The following is a 21129-nucleotide window of genomic DNA, read 5'->3' as shown; positions in this document are numbered from 1 at the left end:
GTCATGTGGCCAGCATGACTAAGCCTCTTTTGGCGAATCAGAGCAGTGCACAGAAATGCCGTTTACCTTCCCGCCAGAGCGGTACCTATTTATCTACTTGCACTTTGACGTGCTTTCGAACTGCTAGGTGGGCAGGAGCAGGGACCGAGCAACGGGAGCTCACCCCATTGCAGGGATTCGAACCGCCGACCTTCTGATCGGCAAGCCCTAGGCCCACAGCGCCACCCGTGTCCCTTCAGAGAAAGTAGTGCTGATTAAAATTATATTAGGAATCCCTGTTTCCCTGAGGTCTCTGATTATCGGTGAATTAATTCATACCGTTTGTTGATGTCTGCCTTTATCTCTAAATTTACATCACAGATGGGGAACATGTGACTCTCCAGAGGTAGATGGACTCTAACTCCCATCAGCCCCAGAAAGCATGGCGAATGGTCAAGGATGACGGGAGTTGTAGTCCAGGAAAAATTCAGTGCTAAAGGTTCCCCCAACCATGGCTTCCATTAAAATCACCACCATTCTCTGAATGACTCTGTGTGTGTTTTAAATTCTTCATTGTTAAATAGGACCATCAGAGGAGGATGCTGTTTCTGGAAATAATAAAAATCTGTCATGTTCAAGGGCAAATAATGCATCCTCACATGCTTAATGACCCAAACTGTACGGCTGAAAACAGATAAGATTATTACAATAGGGAAAGATTTTATCACACTCGTGTTCCCATAGAGCTCAGTTTCCTTTTTGAAACAATTCACTTGGAGCAAATATGCATTGCTCATAAAATGACCACAGCTATGAGTCATGGAAGTCTTGTTGCAGGGAACAGGCAGCCAGGGGAGACAGATCAAAATTGGAATGCCACCAGCGAATGGATTCACTTTCCTTAAAAGGGGAGAAGTGGGTTGGGGTGCTTTTTCTTAGGCTCTTATAATTACAAAGCCATTAAGGATCATTTGGAGAACCTTGTAAATTAAGCCTGAACTGAGAGGAAACAAAGAGCCTTACCACGAGGTGCCAAAAGCTACAGAGATTGTGGAGCAAGTACTGGAATGAGCCTGGTTTTTTTCTGAACAGAGATTTCCCCTTTCCTTTGGAACATACACATAACCAGCAGACATCCGGATGTTCAACTTATCAAAGGAACGCTGCAGATGGAGAACCACAACAGGTCAACACCCACATATCTACGAAAGGTATCAAGTGCAGGAGAAGAATGTGGGATTGATTTTGGACCGAAGCATCTGCAGAGGGAAAAGCAGCCAGAGATCCAGTGGATCTGTGTTGTCTCGCAACCACACAATTGAGGTACAGTGGTACCTTGGGTTATGTACTTAATTCGTTCCAGAGGTCTGTACTTAACCTGAAACTGTTCTTAACCTGAAGCACCACTTTAGCTAATGGGGCCTCCTGCTGCCGCCGCGCCACCAGAGCAGGATTTCTGTTCTTATCCTGAAGCAAAGTTCTTAACCTGAAGCACTATTTCTGGGTTAGCGGAGTCTGTAACCTGAAGCGTATATAACCTGAAGTGTATGTAACCCGAGGTACCACTGTATTTTAGCAAGGTGAATGCTAGCTGTAGCTGATGGGAGTTGTAACCCCGACTTATCAATCTATCGTTTCATTTGTATGCCGCCTTTCCAAAGTTAAAGCCATGCTTGAGGCGGCTTAAAACATAAAAAATGTTACATCCCGGCCAACGTCAAAGTAGTCAGAATAACAAATAAACAAAATATCAAGAAGCACAAAACCGTATCAAACAAAACCTGCCAAGGGACACCCCAAATCCAGGATTCTTGTCCAACAGCCTCAGCTTTTCTAGCTGGAGTCGTTCAGGGCCCCAACCCCTCAGGCCAGGTGGAAAAAGGCCTGCAAAGCAGGGAGCAGGTCTTCCAGGACTCACAGCCAAGATGGAGGGCATTTGTTTGGCAAGGCTGACTTGCCTACACTTTAGGATAAATGCAGAGTATGCAGCTTCATCAGGTTTATTTTTTTATTAAAAGAATAGTTAAGTGCAGCCTTTGCTTTTTATTCGGGCTGCAGTGCAGTTTAACTCTTTCCTCCCCAGCTTCAATACGGATGAAAATGGTGCTAATGGATGCACTAGGGTCAATTTTCGTTGGGATCACACTTGGGGAGGGGAGGGTTAAATCTACATTTCCCTGCATCCTGGAGTCTCATGCTTAGTATTAAATGTGGGGTCAGGGACCTGATGAAGCTGCACACTGCACATTTAAAGTAGCGTGTAGTTAGCTAAATATTTAATCCCGCATGCTGGTTTCCCCCAACATAGGTGCAGCCATGTGGCTGGGGTTGATGGGAGATGTAGTCGAAAAACTCTGGAGTGAACTAGGCTGGGGAAGACTGACCTACTCAATTCAGAGTGCTAGACATCAAAGAGCACTTTCCCTTATGGTCATTTGCAAAAAAAGGTCTTCTTTCATTTGAAGAAGGGGGTGTGATATCTGACTTAAAAGACGGTGCAGCCAAATTGCATTTTGTCATAGGCTGCCTTCGCACCACACATTTAAAGCTCTCCAAATAACCCGGGACTGTAGTTTGTTAAGGGTGAGGGAAATTGTAGATCTACAATTCCCAGGATTCTTTGGCATGTGCATGTGCTTGAAATGCACGCTGCATAAAGGGACATTTATAACTTCAGCTCTGTTGCTGTCCTTTATAAATCCTAGCGTATGCATTTGACAGGCACAGACCAACCAAAGAATGCAGCACTTTCACCTTTAGCTGTGATGGAATCTTTCCTCCTTCCTATTTTGAGAAGCTGAACTTATCAGCCAGCACTTTGCTGAAAACTAAGAAAGCGCGCTAGATATAAACAAAGCTTTGGGCCATATTTATCTTTCGTGTAATTCATCCGAAACCCATGAACCCTACATCCTAGAAGATATTAGTCTCTCAAGTGAGGTCTAGAGTTTAAAGCCATTAACAGAAATGTCCTGGAAGGTAGAAGGTCCTGAGAACTTTGAGGTTAGCAAGTTTATCTCTGTTTCAGTGGCATCGGTCAAAAAATGCAGTCATGTGTTCTTGTTTTAGCCATGCACAAATAAAGTCCAAATGTAGAATTCTCTTGTGTATTGTTTCTGTACCCATTTTCATTCACAGAACATCCATAAACTAGGAAGGCACATGCTCTTTCAATGTAACATGGTATGTACAGCGAAATATTTGGAGGGGTGCTTGCATTTGGGATCACACCTGCTATCCTGACTTAAAGGTAAAGGGACCCCTGATCATTAGGTCCAGTCGTGGCTGACTCGGGGTTGCAGTGCTCATCTCGCTTTATTGGCTGAGGGAGCCGGCGTACAGCTTCTGGGTCATGTAGCCAGCATGACTAAGCCGCTTCTGGTGAACCAGAGCAGCGCACAGAAACGCCGTTTACCTTCCCGCCGGAGTGGTACCTATTTATCTACTTGAACTTCGTGCTTTCGAACTGCTAGGTTGGCAGGAACAGGGACCGAGCAACAGGAGCTCACCCTGTCGCGGGGATTCGAACCGCTGAGCTTCTGATCGGCAAGTCCTAGGCTCTGTGGTTTAACCCACAGCGCCACCCGCATCCCTATCCTGACTTACAGCTGTGCAAACAGACTCTACTTACTATGTGAATGGTGACCTTGCTTTTTGATTGGTCCCAGATCACACATGCAGACCTCATAAAACTTTCCTTTAGGCATGTTCCCTTCCATGCATGGATAGAATGTGTGAAAAGGGAGCAGATTGCATCCACTGCCTCCATGGAGACACATAGACCCTCACTGTCTCTTTCCATTATGCAGGGAAATTCCTCCTCTCCCACTCAATCAGTGCATGGAAAAGAATATGAGAAGAGGGCCAAGGTCCTTTGAAAACATTTATTTATTTATCTACAGCAAGTTCGCAACTTACACACATTCGTGCGCATTCAGCTTTACGGACTTGGCAAATATTTTTTTTAAATTAAAAAGGGGGCGGAAGTCAGGGGGAGGGGGGGAAGATTGGTAATCCCACCTGCCGCTGCACCCAATATGTTTTGGCTATAAAGTGGTACCTTGGGTTACATACGCTTCAGGTTACAGACACCACTAACCCAGTATGTTTTGGCTATACTGTACTCTATTTTGGCTTTAGGCGTGATCCCCAGAACGTAACCCCTGTGTAGGTTGAAGGCTTGCTGCATTTATTTAGTTATTTATTGCACACCTTTCTTCTCCAAGGAGTTCAAGGTGGTGTACATGGTTCTCCTGCTCCTCATTTAATCCACACAAGAACCCTGCGAGCTACGCTAGGCTGAGAGGCAATGCCTGGCCCAAGGTCACCCAGTGAGCTTCATGGCTGAGTGGGGATTTGAACACGGGTCTCCCAGGTCCTAGTCCAACACTCTAACCACTACGCCACACTGGCTCTACATGCAAGTGAGGAGCAGGGGGAAGGAAACTAGTGCATGACTATAGATGCCATGTTGAGCAAACAGGACATTATAGGATGCCCTCAGTCTAGTTTGCCTATGTGTGCTGAAAATTCTATGGTGAGCAAACTGGAATCTGCGGGAATAGCTGCAACCTCCCCAAGCCAATCAGGGATGCCTATTCTTCTGACCTTCCCAGCAGCCTCTACTCTGAGCACAACTCTCTGACAATCTTTGTCTTGTATACTCAGAGCAGAAGCATGCATACAGGAAGTGGAACGGTGGTCTTGCTTTTTACCAATACTGGTGGCAGGTGCTTTCATGCTGGAATTCAAGACACAGCCCAGGCATTAAATGTTGCTTTCCAGACTCCAATACTGAAGCTGGATCTGGATGTTATGCTGTAGTGGGAAAACCAGATGTGTGAGCACACCAACCTACTTTCTGGGCTTCTGGCATAGTATCTAAAGGGGTGTGTGGCATATACTCCCCTTGGACAGAAATATGGGTACCATATGCTTCGACAGATGGATGTCAACAAGCCATTTTTGGAGACTGTCCTGGGTGGGCCATTGGCCTTGCCCAATAAATTGCTGTTTTGACTTTTATGCACATGGTTTACACGTAGCTATAGCAAGCAAACATTTTCCTACGGTGTTATGACTCATGGGCATGGGCAGTGAAGTGAAAACCAGTACATAAGGGTTCAATTATGCTGAAAAAAACCGAGGCATAAACAAAATTAGTCCTTGATGCTAATCAACATCGCTGCTGGTTCATTCCTTGAGGAACAATTCTTAACGTCCAAGATAGATAAAATTCTCACTTTTCTATCAGGGTGCCAAAGTAAAACAAGCAGCCCACAGATATTACCGATCTGGCCTCTGCATCAATCAATGAGTCAGCAGAGCTTAGGTGATTTTAGGAATCCTTGGATTTATGAAAGCTAAAAAGACAAATAGAAATATATTGTAATATGGCCTGTGAACTGAAGTTCCAAATCTATGTCTGGACATTAGTAAATCACCTGATTTTTAAAATATATGTGAGAACCTTGAAAACCGACATGCACACATGCAATGCCCTAAAGCACTTTTTGGGTGGAAATTGTGTGTTCAGAGAATGCACACAATGATGGGAAGGGAGCTCATAATGGTAAGCTGCACCCCAACTTATGCATATTAACTACACCAGATGTGGGGGACATCAGGCTTGAGGGGGGGGAGGGTGCCATTGCAATCCTCCAAGTTTTCCTGTCCGGCTGTTGAAAGTCTTTCCCGACCACATCCCCTCCCTAAGCCACACCCCCTATTCTCACACCACTCCCCTCTCTGCCTCTGCTCCACGCCCTCTTTAAGTGCATTTGCTGGCTGGAATCGGTCTGGTCAATTTGCCGAGCTACACCTTCCTGCATCTGCTTCTGGTCCAACCCTCTACTGCTATCTTGGAATTCGGCCTTCTGTTTGGCTCCACTCTGCACTTGTGCCTGGTGCTCTGGTCTTTGTCTGGCTGGCCTGTCTCTAGCCTTTCCGGTCCTTGCCTGTTTGTGCCAGAAACTGGCCACAGCCGCAGCCTGTGTCAGAGTTAGGCCAAGGCCTGATACAGGGAAACTGAGATGTTGGTGGATTTTGGAAACAATCTTCAAAACCTGTCATGATGCGATGGCTCTGTGTGTGATGGAGAAGTGCCAGTAGAGGATGTGCAAATGATTTCTGTATGTGTCCAGGCTCCAGGGCCTTGTGGTAACCTGACTCTGGATAGCTCAGCTGGTTAGAGCGTGGTGCTGAGAACGACAAGGTTGCAGGTTCGATCCCCGTATGAGATGGCTGCATATTCCCCCATTGCAGGAAGGTCTCTTTGAATTCTACAATTCTATGTTGCAGGGGGTTGGACTAGATGACCCTCAAGGTCCCTCCAATTCTACAATTCCATGATCCAGGGCCTATAAAGCCAAGTGCAGCGCCTTTTCCCTTTTAGGTGATGCATGCAATTCTTACAGGATAACAGAGAACTTTGCCTGCTAGGGGTGTGCCCACCGATTGCATTTCAAGCACGGGCTAGCCTACCTCACAGGGTCATTGTGATGGTAAAACGGGGGTAGAGAGAATGAGAAACAGTGGGGGCCAGCTGGGCTGCACATGTGGGGTTGTGTTGCTTTCTGGGCTTCCCAGCACTGTGTGTCACTGCTATTTAATGAGAGGCAGAAGGGGAAGGCAGCAGGGAGCCAATGAAGGTGCAGTGGGAAAGTCATTCCTTGCTGAACGCCCTGCTCTGCCTTTCAGTAAAATAGCACACGGTGTTAGGAAGCTAGAAGGGCAACACAACCCCACCTGCTGCTACTGTGTACACTGCCTCAAGCTACTTAAATCTCTGCTAACTCCTGCAGAGATAAGGTTTGCATTCCAATCCCTGTGACAGGGTGAGCTCCTGTTGCTCAGTCCCAGCTCCTGCCAACCTAGCAGTTCAAAAGCACGTCAAAGTGCAAGTAGATAAATAGGTACCGCTCTGGCGGGAAGGTAAACGGCTTTTCTGTGCGCTGCTCTGGTTCGCCAGAAGTGGCTTAGTCATGCTGGCCACATGACCCGGACGCTGTATGCCGGCTCCCTTGGCCAGTAAAGCGAGATGAGCGCCACAACCCCAGAGTCATCCGCGACTGGACCTAACGGTCAGGGGTCCCTTTACCTTTACTGAGAAGAGAAGCTGCAATTATCTCACATACCCTATACTGAGCAAGGGAGTGTGAAAGGGGATTCAATTAAACGATTTCTGCTTATGTTCTATTTCTCAGCCATCCTTACAGGCTTCTTAAAGCATTCCCCCTAAAAACAGGAGAAAACCAGTAGCGTAGCATGGGTTGCCAGTGCCCGGGGCTGAGCGGAGGGGGTGGGTAGGAGGGAGGTAAACAGATGGAGTACACGTGCGCATTCAGTTGCCTTACAGCATCTGCATCACCCAGGAGATCGCAGCTGCAGAGATAAGAAAAGAAGAGTTGCCACATTGCCTGGAGATGTTGCTTCTTGGTTTGCATGGAGAAGCCGTTTTCAACAGAACCCAGCAATGGAAGCATGCAGCTATATTAAGGCAGCACGGGGTGTTGAAATTTTGTGCCCCCTAACGCTTTTGCACCCGGGGCAACTGCTCCTGTGGCCCCTTCCCACACTACGCAGCTGATTATCAACACTGGAAGGTCACACCCAACAACCATAATTCCAACATGGCAATAGCAATGCTAAACTGCAAGGGCTAAAGTCCTGTTGGAAATGGTTAATTGTAATAATTGCTGTTATACAGACAGAAACTCTTGTTTCAGCTTAGGTATCCACTTTGCTTTTGGACATTTTAAGTCATCGCAAATAAACACAAATTCCAAATCTGGCTGGATGTGCAAATAATGCAACGCTCTCAGATGCCAACATACCTATTGGGTATGTGGATCTCCAGACGAAGAATCTGGAATATGTTTAATCCTGATGCGAGTTGAATTCCACACTGCTGAAATAGCTGCTTAAGTGGATGGCTCAAATAATTAGCCGCACTTGAGAAACATGTTTTTGATCGTCGGTATCCATGTGTGAAGTCTGGTGTGGGCCTTGGAGTCTGATGCCTGGAGCCAGACCCTCCAAGTGTCCCTATTTCCAGGGACGTCCCTGATTTAGAGAAGCCATCCCAGTTTCTGATTTGATCCAGGAATGTCCCACTTTTCCTTAGGATGTCCCTCCTTTCATTGGAGAAATGTTGGAGGTATGGAGTTATCCAACCCCCGAGCCATCTGAAGGCAATCCTGTACAGGGAAGTTTTTTAATGTTTAATGTTTTATTATGTTTTTATATATGTTGGTATCTGCCCAGAGTGGCTGGGGCAACCCAGTAAGATGCGTGGGGTATAAATAGTAAACTTATTGTTACAGAATGGGACGTCCCTATTTTTTTTGGAGAAATGTTGGAGGGTGTGCTCACCTAACTTCCTTGTAAGTACAACACAGGGTTGCAGCCTAAGTTTATGAAAACAAACACAACCCAAAACACGCAGAAACAAAGTTAAGCACCAAGTTGCAGGCAACCGTGAGTAGGAGTTGCCGGAGGGAACGCACACAAGGGCCTCTTTCACTTTGCCCCATCGTTTTAGGAGGCTGGCATAATCTAGAGCTGGCTGTGATTAGGGATACGAAGAAGCAACAAGCGTCCGGGGCTACATTTAATGATTCAGAGAAAGGCCATGTGTGGGAGTAGGGAGAGGCTGTGCTTGGGGAAGGAACAAGAAAGCATTGGAAAAGCAGAGAGACTATGGCATAAATCCTAATATATATAAACGGTGCACATAAACTCTGCAGGCGTTAGCAGATTCTTTGTACATGTAAGGATGTGTAGCCACTGTTACCAGAGTCTTGGAGTAGCAAAGGATTTTGCAGTTCCTCCCTATCCCCCAGATACACACCCTTTATGCGCCGTGCTGTGCTTTTATTGTACAATACTTTATTCTTTTTTTTATGTTCTCCATCCTCAGGTGTTGGGTCAGATCATGCCTGTTTTAAATTTCTGCTTTTAAAATGCAAATTTCAAGCCTTTTCACTGACACTGGGGGTTATAATCAAAGGGGAAAACAGGAGAATAAGCGAGTATTTATTCTGCTGATATCTAAAGCAACTTGTGTCTCTTCTGGGAACTATATATTATGATTTTGTAAGGAACGTAAAAAGGCAAAGGAAACTAAGGCTTTAATCCTGTCCACGGTTACTTGGGAGTAAGTTCCTTGAACCCAATAGAGCTTACTTATGAATAGGCTAGGTATGTGTAGGATTGCAATTTACAGTAGGTTGTAAGAAAAAAATCTGCCCTTCCCCCCAAAAAATCTATGATTGGGCATCCATTCCACACATCCATTCTTACGAACAACTAAAATGCCGCAAAACAGGGAGCTCAGTTGGACAGAGCATGGTGCTGATAATGCCAAGGTTGCAGGTTCGATCCCCAAATGGGACAGCTGCATATTCCTTCATTGCAGGGGGTTGGACTAGATGATCTTCAGGGTCCCCTCCAACTCTACAATGCTACGAATCATTTTAAGTTCTGCAGAAGTTCCAGAGATATCAAAAAATTGCCCACTATTTTGTAACATTTTGGTTGGTCCTAATAATGGAATTCTCCGACAGTGGATATTGAAATTACTTTTTTTTTTTTAAAGAAATTTTTCGGGTCTGGCTTAGTCTTCACAAACAGCCTGATCAGATGGTAAAACTGTAGTCTGTACCACTTCAGACTGCATTGTATATGTCTACATGTTTCAGGAGTTCTTTCTCTGTATATGCGAAACAGCATTACAGAGAGAAGCTTATTCAAAGATCCTTCCCAGCTGCTATTTACTTTGGTATGGGCAGAATTTTCAAATACATGCATATGGGAGAGCATCAGAACCGTGAAGTGCATACTGGACACAATACCCATATGTGCACCACCTGCCCATTAAAATAACACGGTGAACTAAATGTAACTGAAATAGTGAACTAAAGATTTGTGCAACCTATAGAGAGGGTGCAAATCAAGCACATTTGGATGTTTACCTTATTTCACCTAATTTATTTTGCTTATTTACGGGACCGCCTCTCCTGGTATGCCCCTCAGAGGACTTTAAGGTCCATGAATAATCATAGTTTAGAGGCCCTGGGCCCTAAGGAAGCCAGATTATCCTCCACCAGGGCCAGGGCCTTCTCAGTGATGGCTCCGACCTGGTAGAATGCTCTGTCCCATGAGACCAGGGCCCTGCAGGATTTAACTTCCTTCCGCAGGGCCTGTAAGACAGAGCTATTCCGCCTGGCTTTCAATTTGAACTTAGTCTGATCTTTTATTCCCCTTCCTTCCCTCCCTCTCCCCTTTTTATGAAGATTACCCGCTCTGGGATCCCACAGCTAATTCTCTCCTGGTCTCCTCACTGGCCCAAATAGGACTAATTTAGTCATGTTTATTGGATGGATTCCCCCCCCCTAAAAAAAAATTGATTTTAGAATTCTGAATTTATTGTTATTCACATTTTATACTGCATTTTATGCTGTTTTTTGTTGCATCAATTAAGAGTTTTACATTTGTTGTTAGCCACCGTGATCCTGGTTTTCTGAACTGGGAAGGGTGGGGTATAAATAAAAAAATATTATTATTATTATTTTATGAGACACGAGGAGGAGCAAGGGGAAATGAAGCCAAACCTCCTTAAAACCCAGGCAATGCCCCCAAATTCAGGGCAGGAGATAGCAGCCTGGCACTTTTGGGCAGCTGCCAGGGCCCCAGAACCATGCCGGAGTCCACTGCCTGTGGGCCATTCTTACAGCCTGGCACTCTGTGGAGCACCAGGTAGCTAGATCTAGCCATCCTTCTATTTCCTTCAATGCCCCTGGGTAGGCATCACTTTAGGGAATTGTAGGTGGATAGAGCCAGCTGCCCAATTCTGCCAGTGCAGCCAGGTAAGCCTGCTAAGGCCCACTGGCACAGGAAGAGGGCTCACCTAAGGATACAGCCCCCTTCTTGCCCTGGCAGTGGTTACCAAGCTAAAGGAAGCACAATCCTTTCAGAAACTTGTTTGGCTTCCTATTACTTGCACATATCTCACCTCTGCCTTGAAGCTTATTCGTCTTGAGCTTTGGAACCTCAGGTGCAATAGACTTTTATGTAGCACCTTGCAATGCACATTGCGGGAGCACATCCCCTGCTTTTTATGAGTTACGAGGCATTTTAAAATAAATAAATGCTGAAGCCATTTGATGAACTGCTTACAGAGCAGATTCCTTGTCCCCGGCCTAATCATTTGTCTTCTGTAGTTGGCTTTGCTTTTATGGCACTGTGTAGGTGTCAGCACGGAGCGAGCGACAAGAAATGCAAAAGCCCTGAACAAATAGCTAAAATGCTCAGAAATGGGGGTGAGTGGGGTAGCAGGATTCAAAGTTAAAGCAGGGGTGTGACACATGCAAAAAACAGACTTTGAATATGTTTTTTTTTTAAAAAAAAATTATGGCAATTAAGCCTGGTTGCACTTTTGTATTTTGTGTTAACAGATATGGAAAAATGACTAATCCTAATTTCCATACTATCAGTCGCTAGAACTGCCATTTCACCTGAAGGTCACAACACTGAAAGCTGGAAACGTCCACGTTTTTAACCATTCTGTTTGTATGACCACAGGGTCAGGATCAACACCAGTCATCCTCAAACAGCTGCTGCCCTGGGATACCTGGGCTGGCCCTGGAAGCCACCTGCCATTTTAAATTTCCTATACTACACTGCAGAACCAGATACTGCATTGCTCTGGGGCATTGTGGGAAATTTAAAATGGCAGCCAAGGGCCCGGTGATTTAAAAGGGTGCCCACATTTCCAAAGCTCCCTCAAATCTGGAGCCAGCCTTGCACTTAGAGGATGATCGATCTATTTCTAGGATCTTGAATATACACCTTCAGGGTGACCTTATTATTAACACTTCAAGGGCTCCCCTCAGGCTTCCACTGAGATAAATACCCCAGAACCGCATAGCAAAAAGAGGACTGTTGGACCTTAATTACTGATACACGTTGGTGTTATGCCCAGAATTGACAATTGTGATGGGATACCATGAGCCATGCTGTGACAGGCCTGAGTAAAGAAGCTGTGGTTTGAAGCAAGAGATCAGCTGTCTACCTTCCCCTTAAACGTTATTTGACGGTCAGTCTGGCCAGGCTGCTCCCTTAAGAGATAATAATATTTGTGATGTGTATATTACTTTCTTTTTGTTGGTATGCAGAAGCATGAGTGATTCTCACATCTGCCACACCTGGGGGAAAAAATTGCACCAAGTTAGGCCTACCCAGAACTCCACATTCCAGGAGACCAGGGCAGTAGCCACAGAAAGGCCTGTATGGACCTGCTCCCCTCAGAAATATTCCAAGCTCTTGATAGTTCAGCTTATCTCTTTCCCACACACCAAGTCTCTAGCACTTTCACTTTGTGGTGATATAAGGGAAAATGTAAAGACAGTAACTAGTGGCTCACAAAGAAAGAATTGTTGCTTCCATGTCTTAGTGGTCTGCCTAGTTAATCCGACAGGATAAATGACATGTGCTAGGTCCTCGTTTCCAAATGTTATAATAAAATTGCATTATTTTATTAGTGTTTAATACAAGTAACTCGTTTTATACATTTAAGGCTATCTGTAGGGATATTCTTCTGGTTGCAATTATATCATCCCTTGGTTCCCCACCCTGTGGTTCTCAGTACCGTATTTCTAGCTAGAGGCGTGAAGGGAACCTATGTCAAATAAACAGGGCTACAAACTCAGGATTAGCTTTGTGCACTGGAAAACAGAATTTGATTTATTCCTTTCTAGGCCAAGTACCATAAAGGTTTGGAAATATGGCCACCCTGTAACTTTCAGGAAACACTGGTCAACACAAACAGATTATGTGGTAAAACTGTTCCTAGGCTTCATATCTGTTGAAATGGACTCTAGTCCAAACACGTTTATGGCATAATAGCTTTGCTAATCTTAAAGGTGCCACAAGTCTCTTGGTTGTTACTTCAAGAGTGTTTCATTTCAGAGTAGAGGTAGATGCTGATACATCTGGATGAGTGAGTCTTCCCACAAATATACATGAATCAGTAAATTAAATTTGAGGAAGAATGGTTTGAAGTCTAGCCACTTCCCTGACATGCTCATTTTCTGCATTCAGGATTGAGTTTTTGTTTTGTTTTGTAGAGCAAGGACAATTCACACACACAGCTTCTCTGTTTGGCCTGTTGTTCATACAGACCAGCCCTCAGCTGGATTCAAGGCTTCAGCACTGCATTACTGCTGCTGTTCCCCAATTGCAGCCGCCTAAAGGACATTTCCCTACAGCAGCAGTTTGAATATGTAACTGCAAAACTAATTGCTGCACGTAAATTATGAAAATAAGAATCTTGAGTTGGGGAAATTATCTTTTGTTTCTGAGAGGGTCCACTATCTGAAGTTGTTCCCCATGTTCTCATTTTCCTTTGGGACGCAGGATATAACTGACATCTTTGATCTCTCCCTTGAGAGATGCTTGCAAACATTTCCTTAAAGATATGTGCTTCTTCCTCATCAGTGATTGGCCTCCTATTCCCAATAGGATCCATCTTTTTTTTTCATTCCGTAATGTTGTTGAGAGCTATCTAGATTCCTTTCAGCCTTGCACATATCACTAATCCTCAGAAGGTTTTGTTGCTTTGGGAACCTCAGCTGATGCTGAGGAATGAGTTAGAAAATATGTTTTTCTCCTCACTCCCCAAACACTCCCCTTCTCAGACTTATTTTCCCTTCCTAAAAGAGAAAGATTATATTATTTATTCAACCTGTTTTCTTGTGCTTTGTTTTGCACGATTCTTTAACTTTTGCAGGCCAAAGTAGCCTAATAGTGAGAAACCTAAGATATCAAGAGTGTAGTTCTATGCAAGTTTGCTCAGAAGTAAGTCAATGGACTTCTGCCACTGAGCTGTGGCCCTTTCAACACTAGATTGAATGATGGGGCTTAGAAAACCTGGAAGGTCTGGTTCTGCAAGCAAACATTCTGTTGTTAATCAGCCTATAGAAAGGAGCTACTTCCTACCTCTACGCCAACAGAATAAACTATTTTTCTCCACAATACCTCCACTGGGCAGGTGGAACCTGACAGATATCTATCTGAGACAGAAAGTGGAGAATCACCCAGCACCTGGGATAGGAACAAGTCCCCCCATCCTAGAGCAAAGGTTTCTTCTCCCACTCAACAGGCTTCATGATGTAGCACTGCAACATCAGATTGCTTACAATGAGTGAGTTGCAGAAATATGTTTTCCAGAAGTTCAGCAAAACTTGGACTACAAACCATCCTTGGCCATCACATCTGCAGCATGATGTGCCTCTGCCAGGAATGGATTAGATCCATGATTTTCCCTGACCTAGATGGGCCCCGATAGTATTTTCCATTGACCCAGATACATTGGACTAGTATAAATGTGACATTTACAAAATTAACAAGAGATCCAGAAGGGCCTTTGCTCCAGTTCACTTAATGATTTCTCCTTTTGGCATTTTTAGTTTGGAAAAAGGATCCCCTGCCCTGCCCCCCTTTTATCTCCATTTGGGTAAGGCAGATTGTCTTTGTGCTCCCTTCTCTGTGAATAAAGCAATGCTTTTGCAAAAACGATTCTGTGGAAAGTCAGGTCCATATGAAAGAATAAGCACACAAGTGAGGCTTGCAACAAAATGTTGAAAAGTGCAATTCTCCTGTTTCAGGGTTCCAGCCATGCAGCTATACCCTTTCCAGGAGACTCCATTCCATTTGCCCACCCTCCCAGTTTTCTGTTCCACACCTAAACATCCAACCAGCATTTCATGACCCCTGAACATACTCAGTCATCATTGATTTTGTTTTGGAGTGGGTTTTTTGTCCCCCTGTTTTTGCAACGAGTTTTTAAATTATTTCTTTAAATCTTGGAGTGGGTGTGGTGCCATTTTAGCTACATAAGTGCTAATACTCACCCCTAAAGTTGAGAAATGGAATACAGTGGTACCTCGGATTAAGTACTTAATTCGTTCTGGAGGTCCGTACTTAACCTGAAACTGTTCTCAACCTGAAGCACCACTTTAGCTAATGGGGCCTCCTGCTGCCGCCGGAGCCCAGTTTCTGTTCTTATTCTGAAGCAAAGTTCTTAACCTGAAGCACTATTTCTGGGTTAGCGGAGTGTGTAACCTGAAGCGTATGTGACCTGAAGCGTATGTAACCTGAGGTACCACTGTAAATGATTTCCAACCCCCCCCCCTTGTTCATTAACATTGGGCCCTTCAGGGTAAGCCATCATCTGAAACAAACTACAGGTTACCATGAATGAGCAGTGGGTTGGCCCATTGTTGCTCAAATTATGCTCATCCCTATTCCTCCCTTTTGTGCAGCTGGAAAGCAACAGACCACAGTGCTGGCTTAGCATTATGTACAAATCAGTGTTCATGGCAGATGCTCATGGCTTCTTTGGGAGACATAGCATTAACCCAGAGCTGTGATTTGTTTATTCCTGGCTTAGCAAAGGGAGGAGCAAAGTAGCGTGATTTGAGCACCATGAAAATGAAACCAGAGAGTCTGCACCCCAGTTAAGCCCTCCAATCTTCCCTGAGGCTGCGACATGTTAGAAATCAATCTCAGACAATATACTCCGTAAGTTTTAATCAATTGATTCACTGATTAACAGCACAATCCTGCGCTTACTCAGAAGAAAGTTCCACTGGGTTCACTCCCAGGTAAATGTGCATAGGACTGCAGCCAAAATCTGCCTACATTTGTATACGGTAAGCAATTGTTCACAGGGTTTTTGTTTTGTTTTTCCGACTATGCCTTTGTGTGCTGTAATACAATCTTAGAACTGACATTCCCTTCCATGTGAGCGAGAAAAGGGAATTGTGTCTCTAAGGGGATGTTTGCCACCTGTAGGTTTTTTTTGCAAGCAATAGTATTTCCCCCCCCAAAGCATTTCTTTTAAAAAAATGTTGTCAGATTAAATAAATAACCAAAACATGACAAAATATTGCAGGTTTATTATTCTCTTCTTTCTTCAGTATCCAGTGGCAAATTATGGCCTTCCTTAAAAAATACCCAAAAAGCTCCTAGCCCCGCCTTCTGAAGCCAAGCCCTTGTGGGCAGCCTGATACTTAATGAGAAAAATATACAAACATGTTTTTTTCCTATTTAGTCAGGCAACCTGAAGAAGTTATGTTTTGGGACCAAGTAGTACTCTAGCTATGCATGAGAACAAAGGAGCCAACTCCTAGGGGCCAAGCCCCTTTGACTCCCCCAATACAATATTTTAGGGGGTCAGCCCCCCCCAAAAAAATCGATGAGCATTGCCATTCAAATGGTGTTTGTGCACCGTCAATATTTTACTCCAGTTGGCACCCCTGCATGGGAGCAAAATGCACTGCTTATGTTAATAGGCTGACACAGCGGCAGTCATTTTAATATACATTATCCGTCATGCCTAGAAATCAACGCAAACATTGATCAGAAGTGCAGTCCCAAGCAGGTTTACCCAGAAGCAAGTCCCAGCAAGTCCAATGGGACTGAGTCTCTAGTACAGGGCCAGATTTAGGTTTGATGAGGCCCTAAGCTACTGAAGGTAATGGGGCCTTTTATATGTCTAGCTGTCCTTCGTCAACAATAAATTGTCACTGTTTTTTGTGTCGAATAGATGCTATATGGGAATTTATGGACCTAATAGGCATCTAAAGCCATATAGAAATGAGCAAACCAGTGATATTTTAGGGAGCAGGCTGGCAGGCAGGGCTCATTACTTACATCATAGGAGCCTACACAACACAAACACTGTTGCTGTATGTAGGTTTTATTTTATTTGTTTTTTATCTTATATTTTGGAAATGTACACCCAGGTTTTTTTCTCCTTTACATTTTTTGGGGGGCCCCCAAGAGAGTGTGGCCCTAAGCTATAGTTTGCTTAGCTTATACGTAAATCTGACACTGCTCTAGTATGTGTGTTTAGGATCGCAGTCCAAGAGTGCAATCCAATGTGTGTGTATTGAGAAGTAAGGGCCATTGTATCAAATGGGGTTTATTCCCAGGCAAGTGTAAACAGGATTGCAGCCTTTTTCCTACAGAGACCTAAACAAATGGCTTTCATGCAAGAGCTGCTGCTGCTGCTCTTTTTCACTTACAAAGGTACTTTACAATCTATGTCATGTTCACATTCACATTACTGCGAGGCTATGGAAGGGCAGCTGAGTTTAAAAAGCAGGGACTTTTTTTAAAAAAAGAAAAAAGCAGGGACTTGTCAGAAGGTACATAATCCCTCCATGAAAATAGGGTGGAGCTTGTACCCAGCTCTTCCATAACTATGTTTATCAAGCCTACCACACTGGAAAAATTCAGTAAATAGCCTCAAATGAAGGCTCCGTTAGAAAGTAAATAGGAAGAAGCTTCCATTTCTGAAACAGGATATGCTTCCTTCATGAGATTTTCTGAACATGCTGTTAATTTATTAAAAGTTTGCAAAGGTACTGTGTGGAGTTCTCAAACATTCTAGCGGACAGAGAATTAAAGTGTTTAGCTAAAAAGCAATCACAAATGTGATCTGTTTCCTTAGAAAGCCCCCAGCACCATCTGTTTTTTGGGCTGATTTTCCAAACCAAAACCAGTCCTCCTTCAAGCATCCCATACCAACCAGTCTCATTCTCTCTCCCACCCCCACCCACAGCCCAGCATGTCTTCTGATCAGATTCGGATGGGTTTCCCCCTTTTTTGTGGGCTTGAGAAAAGTTCTGGACTTCCTACCTTGACCACATCGTCGTTGAGATGCTTGGGGTCTCGGTCGACCAGGTCAATCTCTTTGGTGTGAACGTCATGGAACTCCTTCTCGTTCATTTCATCTGCCATGACCTTGTTGTTGGGCTTGTAGATGTTGCCTTGCTCCCTGATGGTGATGGGCGCTGTGTAAAGAAAGTCCTGGAAAGGGAGGGGTGTGGGAAAGCGGTCAGTGAATCCGATGCGACTACTAAGTGAACGGCGCGGTCCTGGGAAGGGGATGCACGTCCAAAAAATCCCACTCGCTCATCGGACGTTCAGAGAGCGGCTGTCTATGCTGCACTGGTCAGGGAGAGCGCGCGGAGCCTGGGGAAACTTCATCCAGCGAATGCCCCAGAGGCTGGCTTTTTAAATGGACAGAAAGTATCTGACACCACACCCCTCGGTACCAGGCAGAGCCGCGACTCCCGCTCGCGCCGCCAGGGGTCCTCTCCTGGCGCGCGCAAGAATTGGGCAGGTTTGCAGCCGGGGAAGGCGCAGCCGCCGCGCCCCTGTTCACGCGCTTGGAGAATTCGCAGCTTGGAATCTCCAAGTTTCCTCTTGCAGGGAGCTCTCCCTTAATAAAGCAAAGGGGGGGGGACTCCCTGCCCCCAACCAATCAGCTGGGACACTTGGCACCTTGCCTGCCTCGCGTTTCACGCGCAAAGGAGTATTTTGCGCCCTTGCGCTGCCTGCCAACCGGCGCGCCACCGCGTAGCCTAATCCCACGCGCGTTTCCATTCGACAGCAAGTTCCAGGAGACCCGCTCATAAGAAAGAGCGCATAAGATCGCAGCAGCGGCCAGCATTTTCAGTGGCAAATGTGGGCACCCTAGTAAGCACCCCAGGGCACCCCCTGAATGCCCCCAGCAAAAGGAGAAGGGAAGGCAAAGGCGAGACGAGACGGGGATGTAAATGCGACAGAGGACAACTCCCCGCACCGTTGACTAAATAGCCCCAACATGTTGGCATGGAAGAGCGCTCCTTGCCTTGGGAGGAAGGCTGGATGGGGAAAAAGCGTCTCCTGCAATGAGGCCACGACGATTTAACACCCCTCGTACTCCGGATCCGTTAATCCACAACAAATACCTCATCCTTGGGTCCATTCAGGAGTAAACCCTCACATGCGTTAGGATTCATCACTGAATGGACGGGGGAGGAGGACGCAAGACGGTTAAAGGCCGAACTCATCCGCGATAAGTGTTAGTACGGGGCTCTAAAAGTCCCTCTAATCGTGCCTCCCTGGAATGCCACCCATTCAAAGAGTCGCTTGCTTGACAGCCGTCCCTCACTCCGCTTCCTCCTTTTTTTAAAAAAAATAAAAATAAAAGGACCTTTCTAAAGTTAAGGTGAAAGAGTGCTGTCCCAACCTGACCCACAGCAACCCACAGATTTCTCGAAACCCATTCAAATCTGAATGCTCTTGGCGCAAGTCGGTTGGGTTGCGCCGTCGCCCGAAGACGAGCCGCTTTCGTTTTCAGAAAATCCAAACTCCACGCCACTCTCTAGACTAGCAAACTGCAGCTCCCCTTAAGAAGAAATGCCTTTTGCACACTCGTTACAAGTTTAGCTTTGGAGACGCTCTCCAGTACATTCCCTCTCCAGCCTTGTGAGAATTAACCGAGACCGGGGTGGAGTGGCGGGGAGTGAGAGAGAAACCCCAGTCCTTTCTTTGCACTGGGCAGTGACAGAGAACATATTTGCAAAACACCCCCCCCCCGGAAAAAAACCCAACAACTTACTCTAGAGTTTTCCCTAAGCCTGGGTGGGCGCCACTACAGCCTTGGAAATGCTGCGGGGGAAGCGGTTTAAGCAGGAAGGCTCTCTCTGGGAGCGAAGGGCGCACGGAGGGAGGCGGGGGGGGGGAGAGAAAAAACAAGTGCCCGTCCAGGAGATCAGATTACCAACACAACACAGACAAATAACCCCCGATTGCCCTGAAAACAGGCTTTGCAGTTCCAGCTCTGGAAAGGGCTCCACCGTGGAGAGCAGGGAGATAAGGGACGAGCCAAGAGCACTCAAGAGATGGCTGGCGCAAGCAGGTACTCTGTGCCAGGAACGCAAAGCAGCTTCGCGAAAAGAATGAAACATTGCAAAAGCATGCCCTACCTCGGAGTCTACGTATTTGCTCCCAGACATGCTGTCCTGGGCTTGCTCGAGGCTTTGCGGAGGGCGTTACTGACCGGTAATTTAAAAGATCCGACGAAGGAAGATCCGGAATTGTTAGAGGGGAAGAAAAAAAAACCTACAGCGCACGCACACACACCACAACCGCCCCCCCCCCCAACAACGCACACAAACAGAAGACTGCCGAGTGGGCGGTATCTCTAAGTTAGAGTCCTGGCTGGGCGCCAGGGGTTTGTTCTCCCCGCTACAGCTCTAGACTTGGAGGACAGGGCTGGTAGATCTCGGCACATCCCCAAGGCTCGAGGAGCAGCGCGGAGGTGGAAAGGGTAAAATCCACACAAACAGGACGCGCGCTCTGCGCTCTGCTGCTAATTTCCCTCTTTTTGGAAAAGCCTCAGGCGATGCTTGTTTCCTTGCCAGTTGCAGCGACCGTAAAAGAACACACATGTGCACGCTTATTCCCTGAGTTATCCGAGGGCAAGCGGTTAGTGTCTGGTTAAAGAAAACGGACGCCGTGTTGACTTTGCGCGTCCGGGTTTTTTTAAAACAATTTGGTTTGGAGAAAGAAGAAGGGCCTTTCCCGCTTCCTTCCAATCGCCGCCTCCCGGTGTCTTGCGTGGTTTCCCCATGAACACCAGAAGGCTGATTCAGTCAGGGTTTATGAGCGATCACGAGGATCCTTGGTGCTTCTGCCATGGAAATAAAGAATAATATAATACATGTGGATTCATGGGGCTTTCTTTTACATTCACCCGAAGGAACAGTTTCAAAAGCTTTTTTCTTCCATGCAGCAGCTTTTGCCTCCGAAGTTTGGAGTCATCTGTAGGTGGGTGACAAAAGGAAAAAAGCATGCCAATAAACAGCCTCCAGATTATGTGTGCCCTATTATTATTATTATTATTATTATTATTATTATTATTATTATTATTATTATTATTATTATTATTACTGATGCTGATGCAAACATATCGGCAGTGCCAGGATAAAAAAGAAGAAGTTTTACTAGGATGGATTGTATTTGTCGGTAATTATAATAAAACCAGGAACAAGGCTTGGGCTTTTACAATGTACATGAAGGGCCAAGTTCTGTCCCTTGTTTTGCCAAAATTACATTGTACATTCTAGGAACTTTGATGGAGGTGAACCACACACACACACCCACACACACCCACACACACACCCCTGCGAGCTATTTTCCTTGTGTTGGAATCATGGAATACAGGGTGTGGCTGCTGGTTGTGTCTGGGAGAAAGAGAGTGGAAAAGGTAGCCTGAAGAAGAATGATGCTGCAAAACTCCTGTTATTTTAT

The 21129-nt window shown here is 45.5% G+C and overlaps 1 protein-coding gene across 2 annotated transcripts in view; it reads right to left on the bottom strand.

Annotated features, from left to right (window-relative positions):
• CAV1 (caveolin 1) overlaps positions 1–20301 on the bottom strand; it is a 30411-nt gene extending 10110 nt beyond the window's left edge. Inside the window, exons 1-2 of one of the 2 annotated variants that reach the window (XM_081211289.1) lie at positions 19803–20301; positions 17686–17856 (exon numbers count right to left, since the gene is read on the bottom strand). In XM_081211289.1, the coding sequence (XP_081067415.1) occupies positions 17686–17856; positions 19803–19832 (201 nt within the window). In that variant the 5' untranslated portion in view covers positions 19833–20301. Of the gene's footprint in view, positions 1–17685; positions 17857–19435; positions 19740–19802 lie in introns of those variants that run through there. The other variant, XM_081211290.1, reaches the window with a different exon arrangement.
• Between the last annotated feature and the right edge of the window lie 828 nt (positions 20302–21129).

The sequence above is a fragment of the Podarcis bocagei genome, assembly GCF_964188305.1.
Source record: "Podarcis bocagei genome assembly, chromosome: 10".
Lineage (NCBI taxonomy): Eukaryota > Metazoa > Chordata > Lepidosauria > Squamata > Lacertidae > Podarcis > Podarcis bocagei.
The sequence above is the reverse complement of the archived record's forward strand: the minus strand, read 5'-3'. Positions and strand labels throughout refer to the sequence as shown.